The sequence below is a fragment of the Lepidochelys kempii genome, chromosome 6, assembly GCF_965140285.1.
Source record: "Lepidochelys kempii isolate rLepKem1 chromosome 6, rLepKem1.hap1, whole genome shotgun sequence".
NCBI lineage: Eukaryota > Metazoa > Chordata > Testudines > Cheloniidae > Lepidochelys > Lepidochelys kempii.
Genome location: NC_136385.1, coordinates 5,014,673 through 5,031,686, shown reverse-complemented (window position 1 = coordinate 5,031,686; position 17,014 = coordinate 5,014,673). Strand labels below are relative to the sequence as shown.

At 52.7% G+C, this 17,014-nt stretch overlaps 1 protein-coding gene across 2 annotated transcripts; it reads left to right on the top strand.

Annotated features, from left to right (window-relative positions):
• Window positions 1–8,385: 8,385 nt before the first annotated feature.
• Window positions 8,386–13,886, top strand: LOC140912351 (apoptosis-associated speck-like protein containing a CARD). Of its 2 annotated transcripts, XM_073346603.2 has the most exons (3): window positions 8,386–8,706; window positions 10,336–10,392; window positions 11,443–13,886. In XM_073346603.2, exons 1-3 carry the CDS (start codon window positions 8,430–8,432, stop codon window positions 11,706–11,708), a joined length of 600 nt encoding a protein of 199 aa, XP_073202704.1. In that variant the 5' UTR covers window positions 8,386–8,429; the 3' UTR covers window positions 11,709–13,886. The 2 variants fall into 2 exon arrangements, with proteins under 2 accessions (XP_073202704.1, XP_073202706.1); XM_073346605.2 differs by lacking the exon at window positions 10,336–10,392.
• Window positions 13,887–17,014: the final 3,128 nt, after the last annotated feature.

The following is a 17,014-nucleotide window of genomic DNA, read 5'->3' as shown; positions in this document are numbered from 1 at the left end:
ATAGCACGGCAAGTAAGCGGCATGCATAATGTCTCAGACAGGCACATACTGAGTGGCCAGTCCCACTGCCACTCAGACTGATGTGGCTACACTTGAATCAGAGCTATTGCAAGGACCTAGGGACTAGAAGCAGGATCTGCAAAGCTGGGGGGAGGAGAGGGAGACGGGGGCTGATATTCCCACAGTGCTATTGGGAGACCTTGCAGATTTGCAGCCAGGGAGCACTTTTAAACGCCACAGGAAGTACTGTGCAAGAGTACCAGAGTGACCCTCTGCGCAAGAGACCCCCCCTGTGGCCCTCTGATTGGCCAAGTGCTCCTACTTAACTCCAGGAAGTTGACTAGGCAATCACACAGACTTTAGCTTGCTGCAATGCCAGACTCCACCTCATCTCCTGATCTCTGGTCTCTGACACCAGCCTAATTCTGACCCTGCCTCTTGTTCACAGGACCTGGCCTTGTGATTCCTCCAACTACTGCCCGGTGACTCCCGTCCCCGGTGGGCAGACCTCAGCCCAGCTGTGACAGCTAGGCCAGACCACCTATGGCCCCATCCCTTACGGTTTTCCCAGCCCCATATCCCTGGTAAGGGGCTCCCAGAAGTGGAAGGGCTGGGTCTACCACCACCGACCGGCCCCCATAGGGTACTGGACCCCCAGGAGCAGGTTGTGTAACTCCAAACTGAGAACCGTCTGCTGCAGTCCCAAGAGGCATGGCTCCTTGCAGAAAGTCAGACACGGCACAAACAGCTGGCACGGTCCTGGGAGGAAAATGCCATGCTCTGGGCCCACGTTGGGCCCCTGCTCGCTGAACTGAGCCCCGCAGTATCACTACCCAAACGTTTTGATGGGAACTGCCAGAAGTTGCGGGGTTTCCTCAGCCAATGTGGTCTCCTTTTCCTGCTCCACCCTCGAGCATATCCCACCAAGCCAGCGGAGGTGGGACGAGTGATCAGTTTGCTTACTGGAGAAGCACTGGACTGGGCCTCCCCACTGCTGGAACGAGGCCGCCTGGTGTTAACGGACTGGAACTTTGCCTTTCTGCGAACGCTTTCTGCAATCCGACAGCCCGCATCACACTCGCTCAGGGGAAGCGCTCGACAAAGGCTCCAGGGCCAGCAGCCTGGCATGCTGCCCAGTTTTGGCGACCCACCAATGATGTTGAGTGGAACAAGGAAGCCCAACGGCATCATTTTTTGGCACGGGCTTAGTGAGGAAGTAAAGACGAGTTAGCCCCACACTGAGACCCTCCAACCTGCTTGGATGCATTTATCACTCTTCTCTCTCCTCACCGACAACCAGCTGTGAGCGAAAGGAGGAGAGTAGGGGCACCCTGCTATCTTTCAGCCACACCTCACATCAAAGACCAAGGCTAACCACAAACCAATGCAGGTTGACCGGGGCCACGGACACCTGACCCAAGAAGAAAAGGAACAGCAATGGAGCAATAATCTAGGTTTTTGTAGTGGAGCATCAGGACACTCCCTTGCCATGTGCCCATTGCGAACCTTGGCCCATGAGGAATTGGGAAATGAGCAAGCCCAGGGCATGCAGGGGGAACCAGCCTGGACACCATGCTCTGGAACTACCCCCCCAGCCCTCAAAAGAAACCCCATCCAGGACATGTGGGTCCTCCCCACACTTCCAAGTATAAACAGAGTTACGCACGATAAATGGGGCCAAGCCCAGTGGGCCCTGATCAATTCTAGGGCTACTGATCACTTCATAGATGCTAAAGCCGCTCGAGCACTATGAACCCCCTCCACTTAAATCCCACTTCAGTTCTCATAGAAATGATAGATGGGTGCCTCCTGTCCCCGGGGCCAGTGTCTCAGGAAACAGTACCCCTTGAGGCTGTAATCTGGAGCCGTCGGGAGGTTCAGCGTAATCCATTCCCCACATTTCCCCCAAATTCTTGGGGCCACGTGGCTGGAGAAGCACGTCCCTTGCATCTGTTGGAGAGAAAAGAGGATCAACTTTCCCTTTGAATACTGCCAAAGGGTCTGCCTAGTGTGCAGCTGGCCTCAACCTTTTGGTCCCAGGCTCCTGTGGCCTATCAGAAACAACTGCACTGTTGAGGGGCCTCCACTGACAACAGCTAGTCAGAAGCAATCACTCCCAAGCCTGAATCCCCATCTCCCTGAAAAGTATTGGGATTACACGGATGTTTTTGAAAGGAAGAACGCAGATGCACTACCTTCACACTGAGACTGACTGCCCCCTAGATCTGAACCCAGGGTGAAGGTCCCTTACCTATGTGATGTCTCAGCCTGGACTGGCAGCTCTTCATGAATGCATCCAGGAGAACCTGGCCAAAGAACCAGATCCAAAGAACCTTTAATACCTGCGGAAGGCATGAGCCTTGAACCAAAGATAGCTCTGGGGGGGCATTATTCTTCTCTCGATTTGACTTTATCACTTATCACCCAGGAACCAGGAATGGGAAAGGCAAGGAGCCTAGCCAAGAACTACCCTATCTACTAAAACCTCACAACTTCCTCAGTACCACAACACACCAGACCTAATCTGATCTAATCTGGTCTGCTTCACAAGGCAATCCATTAGCCCAGGAGGTGACGGAACAGCCTGAGCAAATGACCGCCAGAACCAAGATGCAATGCACCACACGGGATGGAATCGCCTTCCTCAATGGATGCATATACGTGCCACCAGGGTGCCCCCTGCTAGAAGCGCTTTATCTCCGCCATGACACTCAGCTGACAGGCCACTTGGGACTCCTCAAGACCTTCCACACGGCTTCCTATTTCTTCTCGCAGCCGATGTCCAGGGTTACATTAACTCCTGTGACCTGTGTGCATACACCAAGATGCCATGTGCTAAGCCTCTCAGTCCCCTAGGTCCCCTGGAGACCCCGTCCAGACCCTGGACTTCATAATAGAACTTCCTGACTCGATGGCCACACAACGGTCTTGACTGGTTTAGACCAACTAACCAAAATGGCACACTTTGTCTCCTGTAACAGACTGCCCTCTGCTGAAACAACAGCTGGGCTCCTAGTGATTCATGTGGTCTGCCTACAGCATGGGCTTCCAGACCATATCACCTCAGACCGTAGCCCACACTTTGTCTCACACTTCTGGCAAGAAACACTCCAGCTAATGGACATTAATGCTTTTACCCCACCTCTGCATACCACCCCCCGACAGGTGGGCAGACGGAGAGGGTGAACCAAGTAATAGGGCAATACCTGAGGTGCTTTGTCAACTACCATCAAGTCAACTGGTTCTCCCTCTTTTTGTATGCCGAGTTCTCTAATAAAAATGCCGACCACACCTGCACAGGGCAGAGTTCCTTCTTTGCCAGTTACGGTTTCCACCCTCACTTCCACCCAGCTTTGCCAGCAGCCTCCCCAAACCCAACAACCGCTGACTGGGTCCAATAAATTCACCATATTCAGGAAGAACTTAAAGACCACCTCAAAGATATGAAAAGGCCCAGGCGCCGACTCCGTGGGTGCTCCGGGGCTGGAGCACCCACGGGGAAAAATTAGCGGGTGCTCCACACCCATCGGCAGCCAAGCTCCTCCTGCCCCGCCTCCTCCCCCCTCCAAGCTCTTCCCCCCCCCACACACACCACCTAACAGCTGTTTGGCAGCACTTAGGACTTTCCCAGCATAGCCAGGCGGAGAAAACAGGGGGAGCGGAGATAATAAGGGCGCCACCCATTTATACTCACCCAGCGGCGCTCCGGGCGTTCAGTGCCAGGTCAGGCGGCGCTCCGGGTCTTCAGAGGCACTTCGCCTGAACCGCCGCCGAACACCCGGGGCGCCGCCAAACTGAGTAAAGATTAAAAAGGCACCACAAATTAAAAAGGCACCACTTGTGCTGGGTGGGGGAGCAGCTCCTGCCCCGCTCCCCCCCACCTACGCTACTGGGAAGGGGGTGGAATGGGGGCGGGGTGAGGGCAGTGCAGGGGCGGGAAGAGGCAGTGCAGGGGCGGGGCCAGGGGTGGGGTGGCGGTCGAGCACCCACCAGGCAGAAGGGAAGTTGGCAACTATGTGAAAAGGGACTATAAGCGACAAGCAGACTGTCAACACCAGGAAGGTCCAGCTTTCGCAATAGGCCATACAGTTTGGCTTGCCGCAAAGCACCTCCGTATGAACAGGCCATCCCGTAAGCCAGGCCACCAGTTTCTCGGACCCTGCCGGATCTGTCAGCAAATCAACCAGGTCACCTTCAAACTGCAGCTCCCTCAATCTCTTAAGGTACAGCCTGTTTTCCACGTATCCCTCCTGAAGCCTTATACAGAGGACCCCTTTCCCGCCTCTGCCAATCCAGATCCAAGGACATGAGAAATCTATTGTCCACGCAATCCTCGACACTAAACGGCGGAAGGGGAGACTGTACTGCCTAGTCAACTGGCAGGGCTATAGTCTTAAAGAACACTCCTGGAAACCTGCTACGAATCTCCACGCCCCAGACCTGGTAGAAAAGTTTCAACAAGAATCACCCAACTAAAGCCAGCCTGGCACCCCCCAGAGGAGGGATGCCCCTGAAGGGGCATGTAGGGGGGAAGATAGGGGGTAAATATAAGTATTCAGGGACTAGAACCCAGGTCTGCAGAGGCACAGCTGGGGAGCACTGTGGGAAGTAGGCACTGCAGGAAGTACCGACCAAGAAACCCAGAGTGGCAGTACCCTGAGGACCTCTGATGGGCCAAGTGCTCCTACTTAATCCCAGGGGTTGCCCTAGGAAGTTGTCTGGGCAACGACACAGACTTCAGCCTGCTAGGCCAGACCGCTAACACCCTGGTGACTTCAGAAAGTCTCCTCGAGCTGGGAATCACACCCCCAGCTCAAAATGTAGACATATCCAGAGTACACAGGCATAAAGCTCCAGCCATGGGGGCCTCTTCACAGGAGTGAGTATTTGTTTGTTTTGCTTTTGGGGAGTTTTATTTTGTGACTTTATGATTTATTCATTCTTTTTCCTCTTTATTTTCTTGGTTCTGTATTTTATTTGCCTTTGTTTTTCCATCCATAATATTTGATTATGTCAGGACCTGGGCCAATAATGGATTTGTCAATTCACGGGCAATTCTGAAAAAATTGGGAGGGAAAAATTCCGGTGAAAGCAAAAGTGAAACTCCTGGGAAACCGAAACGTTGGGGAAAAAAATCCATATTGGGTCAAGGGAAACATTGTGTTTTGACAACATTGAAATGTTTCATTTCAGCTTCAACCATTTTTAAAAATCAAAAACAATTTTAAAAAAAAAACACCTAAAGTTGTTTTGAACCAAAAAACCCAAACATTTTTTAAGTGAAATCATAGTAATGAAGGACTGGAAGGGACCTCAAGAGCTCCTAGAGTTGTCCCCCCATGACCCCCGTGCAGAGGCAGGACCAAGTAACCCTCGAGTCTGGACCACCCCTGTTTGTCTTAAAAACCTCCTGGGGATGGGGATTCTACAACTTCCCCAGGTAACCTCTTCCAGTCAGGGCCGGCTCGAGGGTTTTTGCCGCCCCAAGCTCAGGTGGGGCTGGGGCTCGCAGGCGGCGCTGGAAGTGGAGGGCGTGATGTTATCTTCTCCCAGCGCCTGCAGGGGCTTTCCCCCCCTCCCTGCGCAGAGAAGCCCGGATATATGGGGTGGCACAAGCAGGGCCGGTGCAAGGATGTTTCGCGCCCAAGGCGAAACTTCCACCTTACGCCCGCCTCCCCCCCCAGCCCTGCGGCAGCTCCCTGCCCCACCCTCCGCCCTGAGGCCCCCCCGCAGGTGCTCCCCACCACCCCCTCTCTCCCCCTTGGCCCCGGGAGCCGTGCGGCAGCTCCCCGCCCCAGCTCACCTCTGCTCCACCCCCTCCCTGAGCACACCACTTCTCCCGCCTCCCAGGCTTGCGGCGCCAATCAGTTGATTGGTGCCGCAAGCCTGGGAGGGAAAGAAGCAGAGCGGGGTGGCGTGCTCAGGGGAGGAGGCGGCGCGGAGGTGAGCTGGGGCGGGGAGCGGTTCCCCTGCATGCCACACCCCCCCCCCCATTACTTGCTGCAGGCGGCCCTCCCCACGCCCCCTTGCTCCAGCTCACCTCCGCTCCACCGCCGCCCCAGAGCGCGCTTTTGGCCGCCCGCAACCACTTGGCACCCTAGGCGACCGCCTAGTGATTGCACCAGCCCTGGGCACAAGGCAGCGCAGCCCCGGCTCCCCGGCAGGACTCGACCTCTCCTCCCCAGGGGGCGGCGGGGCCCTGGGAGCTCAGCATCCCGGGGCTGGGGCTTCCCCTTCCTGCTGCGGCCGGGGGCGCGGCGCCCTCGCCCCATCGAAGTGGCGCAGCTCCGAGAGCACTACTGCCCCGAAAAAAAAGGGTGGCCGGAACGCCGCCCCTGGAAATGTGCCACCCCAGGCACCTGCTGGCTTGGCTGGTGCCTAGAGCCGGCCCTGCTTCCAGAGCTTAACTATCCAGAGAATTGATGTAAGCAGTGTCAGGATGAGCTCCACCCTGACATCTGGTGGTGAGGTGTGGCAAGTTGTGGAAAAGAACTTCAGGGGCCGATCTCATTTGCATAGGCACGCCCACCCCGCCTAGAATGAGGCCATAGCTGCCCAAATGGTCACTTTGGCTGCTGTGGGATCCCCAGTGTCTCTGTCATTGGGGCGGGAAGAATAAATTGTTATTATGGGAACTGTGCTTGGAACTGTACTTGGCCTTTTGTTATGATGGAGGGACTCACCATCAACTAAGTGGCACTCGCTAGGCAAGGGTCATGGGTTCCAAAACTCTGTGACTGGAGAGAGGCTGGGGACAAGTATTAATACTTGGTGGCATGGGCCTCTTGGTGAGGGCCTTGCATGCTAATTGCACTTCCTCCTCTCTCCACTGTGGAATATCAGAGCTAATTTTGATTCCATTAGGAGTCTAGTTACAGGCTGCTGAGCTCACTTTGGGCTAATGGTGCACCAGCACTGAGGCTTCCCTGCTACAAGCTGAATTCACCAAAGAGTTGAACTGACTAAGAGCTGAAATCACTGAGTGTTGTGTTAAGTAGTGGGGGAGCCTGAAGATATATTGTGGAGCAGTTTGCGGGACGGCTGGAGTGCCTTGTGGACAGGCTGGTGGAGCAGTTCATAGGACAGCGGGAGCTGCTGGTGGGATGTGGAGCAGTTCATGGGACGGCAGGAGCTGCATGTGGGCCGCAGAGCTGAGCGAAGCAGTTCGTGGGGCGGCTGGCGGAGCAGAGCTGAGCGAAGGCCTATGGAGCTGTGGGGCGGTCAGCTTCAGATCATGTACGGTGCCTCTTACCTCCACCCCCATCTCCACCCAGGTTGGGAGGTAAAGCTCTGTAGATAAACTTTTGAACTCTGGGGCTGCCCTGACCAGGGACAGAGACTTTTCGGTCATTGGACTTTTGGGACTTTGCGTGATTTGGGGTTGCTGGACTCAAGAACCAAAGGGAAAGGACATTCCCCAATTTGCTTGGGGTGGGTTTTTTTGCTCATGGGTTGTGTTATGAATCCTGTTGGTGGTGTTTCCCCAACATAATGCCACATTGTTTCTCTTTGTTATTAAAAGGCTTTTTGCTACACTCAGACTATGTGCTTGCAAGAGGGGAAGTATTGCCTCTTGGAGGCGCCCAGCAGGGGTGGTATCTATTTGTCCCAGGTCACTGGGTGGGGGCTCGAGCCGGTTTGCATTGTGTTATTGGAATGGATCCCCTAGATATTGAACCCAGCCCTTGTTGCTGCCAACTCTGAGGGGTAGAAGGGTTACATTAAAAAAACAGTGTTTCCTAACATCGAACCTGAAACTCCCTTGCTGGAAACTAAGCCACTTTCTTGTCCTATTTTCAGTGGACATGGAGAACAGATGATCACCGGCCTCTTTATAACAACCCTTACGTATTTGAAGATTATGTTCCCCCTCAGTCCTCCTCTTCTCTGGGCTAAACATGCCTCGTTCTTTCAACTTTTCCTCCCTCTGTCAAAGGGCAGCACAAGCAGGGGCTCTCCTGAAGGGAGCAGATAACATGCTTTACAAATGCACCACCCTCTTCTCATGCTGGCTGGGGATCTAAGGTGCACCGGAGTTTCGATTCTGCATGTATCTGTTACAGCCAAGAAGCGAGTGTGTTTTGTTGTTACTTGCATCCAATGAAGTGAGCTGTAGCTCACGAAAGCTTATGCTCAAATAAATATGTTAGTCTCTAAGGTGCCACAAGGACTCCTGTTCTTTTTGCGGATACAGACTAACACGGCTGCTACTCTGAAACCTTGGTTTAGATCGGCACCCTGGGACAAAAATCATTCCCAGGAAATGAGGACAAAGCAGAGAAAGAGCCAGGACCATTTTTAGCAAGCAGATCCGGCTGCCTGCGGCCCGCCCCATTTCTGAGCACCAATCGCTTCTCAAGGCAAAGAACTGCTCCCTCAGCCCTGTTCCTGCCCCCCTGGCAGTTTTGCTCAGCTGCTGAGGAGACAGGATGGGGAAGACGGTGCGGGATCACCTCGTGGACACCCTGGAGGAGCTGGGGCAGGACGCATTTAAGAGGTTCAAGGCCAAGCTGAATGTGTTCCCAGTGAAGGAGGGCTACAGCAACATCCCACGGGGCTGGCTGGAGAAAGCTGATGTCCTGGATGTGTGCGACAAGCTGATCAGCTACTATCGGGAGGAGTATGCGGTGGAGGTGACTGTGAAGCTCCTGACAGACATCAATGAGCGGGACCTGGCAGACAGATTCCGCAAGGCAACAGGGACTGGTAAGGATCGGGGCAGGGAGAGAGCATTAACGGGGATAATGATACTGAACTCCTTTGTAAAGTGCTTTGAGATCTATGGATGATAAGTTGTATAGAAGAGCGCAGTATTATTATTAGGGAAGCCCCACTGAGCCTGCCCCTGAGCTCTCCCTCCTACTCACGTGTAGGAGGCTAGCTAGGAAATGGAGCTTTACCCCAGCTAAGAGAAAATGACAGAAACACCAAGTTTGCAGGATGATCTCTACTCTCTATCTTCTGCCCCTGACTGCATCGCTCTCTCTTTGTAAGTCCTGCCTCTATTCTCTGTTTCTCCCCTCCCTGCAGCACTTGTGCACAGAACAACACAAATACAGTCCCATCCAACCCTTTCCACAGGAGAGACAAATAGGCATGCTCACCAGAGACCAGATTTCTGTTTTGAAAGTCTGTTGTCCAACCCTAGCTGGCCATCTCCGTTCTCTCTACAACTTATCACACAGAGTTAAGGCGGGGGGGGGGGGGGGGGGCGGCATCTTCTTTGTTTTTTTTAGAAATCTTCCATTTTCTTTCTCCTTGTTTAAAATGTTTCTTCTGAGCCCTTGAAATTTGCTTTCACTTTCAAGTGTAGTCACTTCCACGTCCTTGCCTGAACTTGCTGGAAGGGTTTGCAGTTTGCTAGCTTTGCATCTGATTTCTCCTTATTGCTACACGCCCTGCGGAAGGAGGGCAAACTTCACTGGAGCGGCACCAATTTACCCCAGCGGAGAAACTGGCCCATGAGGCCTCTCGTTTCAAAATCTAGGGCCAGATTCTCAGCTGGGGTCATTCAGCATCGCTCCATGGAGCTACACCACTTTATACCGACTGAGGATCTGGCCCCGCTTTGCTTATTAATTGGTCTGTGCACAATGTTGCATGGTGGAATACAAAGGATTCAGTCCAAATGCCCCCCGACTCAGACTGAAAAAGAGAACACGCCTTTATATGACTGCCATTAAAAGCAGATGGGTAGGGGGGGAAATGGCAGGAGGCAGAGAGGAGTGCTGTGAAATATTGAAGCAACAGGAAATGAGGAATTTAAAGTTTAAATCTGATCCCAGATCCCAACGAAAGAGCTGAACGTGTGAATCTGTCTTATCCTCAGTTTCCCTGGATCCTTCTGGGGGGGCTTTTTGGGCTCTGTGTGTCTGTCGCTCACTCTCCCCTCCATATCTCGCTGGGTGTCTGTGGGAACAGCTGCACTGCAATCAGGGGAAGTGTAACTGCAGCATGTGTAGACGTCCCCGAGGTAGTTTTAATCGAGCTCGCTCAAGGAGCAATAGCAGGGAAGCCCCAGTAGCACAGACTCCAACACAGCCGTTAGACTCGAGCTCTCTCCTACTTACGAACAGGAAGCTAGCTAGAAAGAGGAGCTTCACCCGGTCTAAGCAGAAGTGTCTCCATGTCTAACTGGATCCCTCTCTGCTTCTCGGTCACTCTCATTCGGTGTGGGCCTCTGTGTGTCCGTCCTAGTCTGTGTGTCTGTCTCTTGGGGAAGGAGGGCTCAGTGGGGGGCACTCTCCCCTACCAGGCAGTGCCGACCCCAGTGAGGTGCTAGGGAACAACGTGGGTGACTCAGACACTCAATGACTATCCCTCTCAATCCTGCAGGTTTCAGTGGCGAGGGGCAGCAGCCAGTGCCATCCGTTGGGGCCACAGGAAAGGAAGGTGAGCCCGTAAACACTCACGGGCTCTTTTTCACTCCCCAGGCAGTCTGAGGGGTGTGGTCTCATTGCAGAGTGACCTGACCCTCCTGCAATCGGCCTCCCCAACCAGAGCTACCTCCCAGCTCCTGGGACAAACCTTCTACCCTGCCTGCCAACTGCCAAGCCATCCAGAGCCCAGCTCTGCCCCCGCCAGCCCCCCTAGTGTGGCACTAGGGGGTGCTCTGCTGGAGGGAGTGGGTCAGGGGGCTCAGAAGGGGATGCTCTCTCCTCTGCTAGAGCTGTGCTAGGGTGCTTTGCTACAGAGAGGCGGTGGAGGGCTCAGTACGGGGCGCTCTCCCTTCGGAGTTAATGGTGACTCCAACATCCCAGCACGGCACTAGGGGGCGCTGTGCTGCAGGGAGCAATGTGGGTGATTCAGCGGGGACAACTGTCCCCCTTGTGTCCATGCTAGGAGGCACCAAACCAAAGCTTTGCTTACCTGTGGTCTTTAACCCCACCCCGCCTCCCAGGCTCTTTCTATAAATTGGGGTGTAAATTTGGGGGTCCTGGCAAAATCCTAACCCAGGTGACGACAGTCTACTTTTCCTAAGTGCCCCCTGCCATTTAAACAGCGGATGGACCCCAGCCCAGAAGCTGCTGCAGTTCAGCACGGGGCGAGTGATTCTTGTGCATCACGACTGTGTAGCTCTCAGGCAGTCGATGTGCCTCACCCCAGATGCAGCTGCAACTGTAATCCACTTAGTGTGGTGCTCTCTTCCCCTCTAATGGTGTCTGGGCCACAGATGGAGGCTAATGAGCCTGATATAACCTTGACTAAGAGGTGGGTTTTTCAGCTCAGGTAGCCAATGCTTTAAGATCAAGAAGTCCCAGATTCAGTCCCCCTGCTACTGCCAACTCACCCAGGGGCATGGCATTACAAGAGCAGTACTGCTGTGTTGCGTAGCTGTTAATGATCTGCCACGCCGGCCCTCACCGTCTGCTGTATTTCGGTACTGGTTGGAATGATGGAACAGTATGTTTGCAAATATCTATTCATACCTTGTGTGTGTAGTCTCTCCAGAGGGGCATTTTGTCGATCGATACCGAGTGCAGCTGATTGAACGTACCGCCCATGTGGAGCCCATTCTGGACATGCTTCATGGGAATGTTCTGGACGACGAGCAGTACCAGACCATTAGAGCCGGGATCACCAGCCAGGAGAAAATGCGCAAGCTGTATCAGCTAATGCCAAGCTGGAATAAAGCGTGCAAGGACCGGTTCTATGACGCACTGAAAGCCAAGAATAGGTTCCTCATTGAAGACCTTGAGGGAAATTAAGACAACCAAGAAGTTACGTTCCTTGTAAACATGCGTCCATTCCAGGTGCACAGGACCCTAGCTCTAGATTCCACATGGCTTTCTGGGTAGGGTGGTGCTTTCACCCCTTTGCTAGCATTGTTTCAGGGTAAAAAAAACTCTTTCCAGTGCTCCCTTTGGTGGAATGGGGGAGACTGTGATGTGATGCAGCCGTGAGGTGGTCGCTAAGGACTGTCCATACTGCAACGGCTGACCCGTATCAGCTGACTCAGGCTCACGAGGCTCAGGCTAAGGAGCTGTTTAATTGCAGCGTAGATGTGCGGACTTGGGCTGGAGCCTGGGTTCTGGGACCCTCCCTCCTCCTGGGGTCCCAGAACTCAGGCTCCAACCTAAGCCCAAACATCTATAAACACAATTAAAGAGCCTGAACCTCGTGAGCCTGAGTCAGCTGACAGGGGCCAACCACAAGTTTTTAATTGCAGTGTAGACATCCGTTATTGGCTTTAGGGTAAGTACATGATGGATGGGATACCAGTAAGAGAATGGAGCAGAGCTCTAAGGTGCTTAAAGGCTGCACAGGGATTGCTTGCCAAGCTCTGAAATGGGGGTACTACTCAGCAGCTCTGCACAGGGATCACTCACCCAGTGCTGAAATGCAGCCACCTCTGGGGTGCAGCATGGCAGCGGATTAACAGATGCACGGCAATGCCGCACAGGGATCAATCATCTATACCTGAAATGCAGCTGCCTCTGGGGTGGGTTATATGTGCTGGATTTTATGAAAACTGGACACCACAGTGACACCACCGTCTTACAGCAAATGGTGTGTGGCTACATGGACAATGGGGGAGTTGTACTCTAGCACAGTGATGCACAAACTGGGGGAAATTCCCCCCTAGGGGGGCACGGAGGAACATGCAGGGAGGTGAGTGTCGACGCCAGGTGGCTCATGTCCACCCCCTGACTCATCTCAGCAGGCCGCCCAGCCTGTGGGTCAGCGTGCTGTGCCAATTTCCAGCCCCAGCAGCCTCTGCACCCAGCACTGGATCTTCCCCCAGAGCCTGTCGCAGGCACCTTCCCCAACCCTGAAATCTTGAGCGGAGAGGGGCAGGTATTGGCCCTGCCCTGGCAGTGCAGCCTGGTTGCAAGGTAGAAGCAGCCCGCGACGGAGGAAGCCTTGGCCGTGCAGTAACGGGGGTGGTGGGGGGGTGGGAGAAGAGAAGACACGATTCCATTGATGGTAAGGGGTAGGGGATGCAACCGGAAAAAACTTCGCACCCCACTGCTCTAGTATATACCACTGCTGGAACTCCAGCCAGCGTCCCATCCATCATGCACCCCCACCCGTTCCTTTAGCGCCCACCCCTGTGTCTCACCACAGACACTTCGGCTGTGGCTACACTACAGAGCTTGCAGCTGTGCCACTGTAACCCGGCTAGTGTAGATGCTGTAAGTGGACAGGAGTTAGCGGCAGTAGCTTCTCCTGCCGACATAGCCCTGTCCACACCGGCACTTAGGGCCGTGCAACTTACATCGCTCGGGGAGGTGGTTTATTCACGCCCCTGAGAGACATAACTCATACCGACGTACGCTGCGGTGTGTATAGAACATCGGTCTTTTTCCACAAGAAGATCTCATTCAAGTATCTACCGAAAGGATCGCTGTGCTGGACCAAATTCAACTTCAGAATTCCTGCCAAGGCTCTGACTTCGTCTTACCACCTTCCTCACCAGCTGCCATGAACTCAGGGGCCTGTTTTCTTGGCAAGGTGGTTTTGTTTGGGGGGACTGGAAGGGACCTCGAGAGGTCATCTACTGCACTCATGGCAGGACTAAGTATTATCTAGACCTTCCCTGGCAGCTGTTTGTCTAACCTGCTCTTAAAAGTCCATTATGGAGATTCCACAACCTCTCTAGGCAATTTATTCCAGTGCTTAACTGCCCTAATAGTTCGGTATTTTTTCCTAATGTCCAACCTAAACCTCCCTTGCTGCAATTTAAGCCCATTGCTTCTTGTCATATCCTCAAAAGGTTAAGGAGAACAATTTTTCACCCTCCTCCTTGTAACATGGTTAAAGGGGATTTTGCCCAAACTATATTTTTAAATATATATATATGTTTATATTTTGTTCTACAATGGAAAACCAGAAACTATGTCCACAAATAAAGCTAGAAGTGCCTCCCAGTCTGAGAAGGATGATGTAACTGTCTGCTCTGTTTTTCATTCAAAATGTCTGTAGGCGAGAGGATAGTGGGGATGCATGAATAGGAGCATGGATTAAAAGGATGGTGGAGGAGGACAGATGGCATGAGCGGGTGGTGGGGTTGGTGGATGGTCTGGTTGGGCGGCCTGGATGAGTGGCCTGGTTCAGAGAGTGCATGGATGAACAGCACGTGCCATGGATGAATGAGTGACATGCTGGGGGAGGGAGATCAGGGGTTAAAGCAGTGGGTAGCCTGGAGCCCCTCAGCTCCCCTTTCTCTGCACAAAGCGCAAGGAGAGCTCCCCCTTCACGCTTGAAATGAAAACTCACCAGACAGGAAAATGAAATGGGAGCAGCAGGTGGAAGTGGTTTCTGGGAGGACTTGTTTCTGTGGCTCCTAACCTCTCCCCTCTGTAGGTGGAGCAGCAAGAGCCATACCTAATAGGGGAAGATGCCCTAGCCAGGATTCCCCAACCTGTGTCCCTTTCTCAGAGGGAGAGCCCGATAATAGTGTAAAAAGAAAAGGAGAACTTGTGGCACCTTAGAGACTAACCAATTTATTTGAGCATGAGCTTTCGTGAGCTACAGCTCACTTCATCGGATGCATACCGGGGAAACTGCAGCAGACTTTATATACACACAGAGATCATGAAACAATACCTCCTCCCACCCCACTGTCCTGCTGGTAATAGCTTATCTAAAGTGATCATCAGGTTGGGCCATTTCCAGCACAAATCCAGGTTTTCTCACCCTCCACCCCCCCACACAAATTCACTCTCCTGCTGGTGATAGCCCATCCAAAGTGACAACTCTTTACACAATGTGCATGATAATCAAGTTGGGCCATTTCCTGCATAAATCCAGGTTCTCTCACCCCCCTCCCAAAAACCACACACACAAACTCACTATCCTGCTGGTAATAGCTCATCCAAAGTGACCACTCTCCCTACAATGTGCATGATAATCAAGGTGGGCCATTTCCAGCACAAATCCAGGTTTTCTCACCCTGTCCTGTAGTAGGTAACTTCTGGGAACTCTTCTGGCCAGAAGAGTTACCTACTACAGGACAGGCCTAACAAAGAAAATAACAGAACGCCACTAGCCGTCACCTTCAGCCCCCAACTAAAACCCCTCCAACGCATTATTAAGGATCTACAACCTATCCTAAAGGATGACCCAACACTCTCACAAATCTTGGGAGACAGGCCAGTCCTTGCCTACAGACAGCCCCGCAACCTGAAGCAAATACTCACCAACAACCACATACCACACAACAGAACCACTAACCCAGGAACTTATCCTTGCAACAAAGCCCGTTGCCAATTGTGCCCACATATCTATTCGGGGGACACCATCACAGGGCCTAATCACATCAGCCACACTATCAGAGGCTCGTTCACCTGCACATCCACCAATGTGATATATGCCATCATGTGCCAGCAATGCCCCTCTGCCATTTACATTGGTCAAACTGGACAGTCTCTACGTAAAAGAATAAATGGACACAAATCAGATGTCAAGAATTATAACATTCATAAACCAGTCGGAGAACACTTCAATCTCTCTGGTCACGCAATCACAGACATGAAGGTCGCTATCTTAAAACAAAAAAACTTCAAATCCAGACTCCAGTGAGAAACTGCTGAATTGGAATTCATTTGCAAATTGGATACTATTAATTTAGGCTTAAATAGAGACTGGGAGTGGCTAAGTCATTATGCAAGGTAGCCTATTTCCCCTTGTTTTTTCCTAACCCACCCCCACCCCCCCAGATGTTCTGGTTTAACTTGGATTTAAACTTGGAGAGTGGTCAGTTTGGATGAGCTATTACCAGCAGGAGAGTGAGTTTGTGTGTGTATGGGGGTGTGGGGGGGGGGGTGAGAAAACCTGGATTTGTGCAGGAAATGGCCCAACTTGATTATCATGCATATTGTGTAAAGAGTTGTCACTTTGGATGGGCTATCACCAGCAGGAGAGTGAATTTGTGTGGGGGCGTGGAGGGTGAGAAAACCTGGATTTGTGCTGGAAATGGCCCACCTGATGATCACTTTAGATAAGCTATTACCAGCAGGACAGTGGGGTGGGAGGAGGTATTGTTTCATATTCTCTGTGTATATATAAAGTCTGCTGCAGTTTCCACGGTATACATCCGATGAAGTGAGCTGTAGCTCATGAAAGCTTATGCTCAAATAAATTGGTTAGTCTCTAAGGTGCCACAAGTCCTCCTTTTCTTTTTGCGAATACAGACTAACACGGCTGCTACTCTGAAACCGATAATAGTGTGTAGTACATATGTGCTGCATAAAATCCCTCTCCTGAAATATCTTAAAATCTTTGCCAGGGCAGGAAACTGTACTGAGTGGTTATTTCCCAGGGAAGAACCCCTGAGCCCCCGAGTCTCCATCCAGGTCTGAGCCACATTGTGTCATTTATAGCAACGGGGAGGGAATGATACACAGCTTCACACACGTGGCCTTTGGCGAGGCTCACTGTGGCCCAACGGCTTGCAGATAGGATGTCTTTCAGACAGTCATTTGCCTCGGCACTCAATGGCGACGTCGACCCCCCTGAGCTAGGGGGGGTGATTCCCAGCTGGTGCACACACTCTCGCACTAGTGCTCATCCAGCGAGCGGGAGTACAAATAGTAGTGTAGCCGGGGCAGCTTAGGCATCGCTCAGCTGTTCCGAGTAAAACCCGCCTGAACCCAACGGGTACCCGGGTGCTCAGCACGGCTAAGCCCTGCCTCTGCGGCTGCTGCCGTCCATGCTGCGCTGGGATCTCTTCTCACCCTAGCTTGAAGAGAGCTAGTGAGTGTCAGTGTGAGCTGGGAATCACACCCCCCGCTTGTAGTGGAGACTCCGGCCAGGTCTACACCACACACATACTTCGGTATATCTACATCGCTGAGGGTTGAGAAAAATCCACATACCTTAGCCTCCCCTTGTAGGCAGTCGCGGAGGTGGAGTAACTCCGCCGACAGGAAAGCTCTCTCCCGTAGGCTTAGAGCATCATCTTCAAAGCACCTCAGCAGAGTTTGCAGTGTAGACCTGCCCACAGTCTTCACCAACTCAGCCAGAGGTTAGGGGTCTATTACAGGAGCGAGTGGGTGAGGTTCTGTGGCCT

Excerpts from the sequence above, each read along its gene's own strand:
- LOC140912351 (XM_073346603.2), top strand. The coding sequence starts at position 8,430 with ATGGGGAAGACGGTGCGGGATCACCTCGTGGACACCCTGGAGGAGCTG. Across the intron at positions 8,707-10,335 it reads CCGCAAGGCAACAGGGACTG|GTTTCAGTGGCGAGGGGCAG; the intron begins GTAAGGATCGGG and ends TCAATCCTGCAG. Across the intron at positions 10,393-11,442 it reads TGGGGCCACAGGAAAGGAAG|TCTCTCCAGAGGGGCATTTT; the intron begins GTGAGCCCGTAA and ends TTGTGTGTGTAG.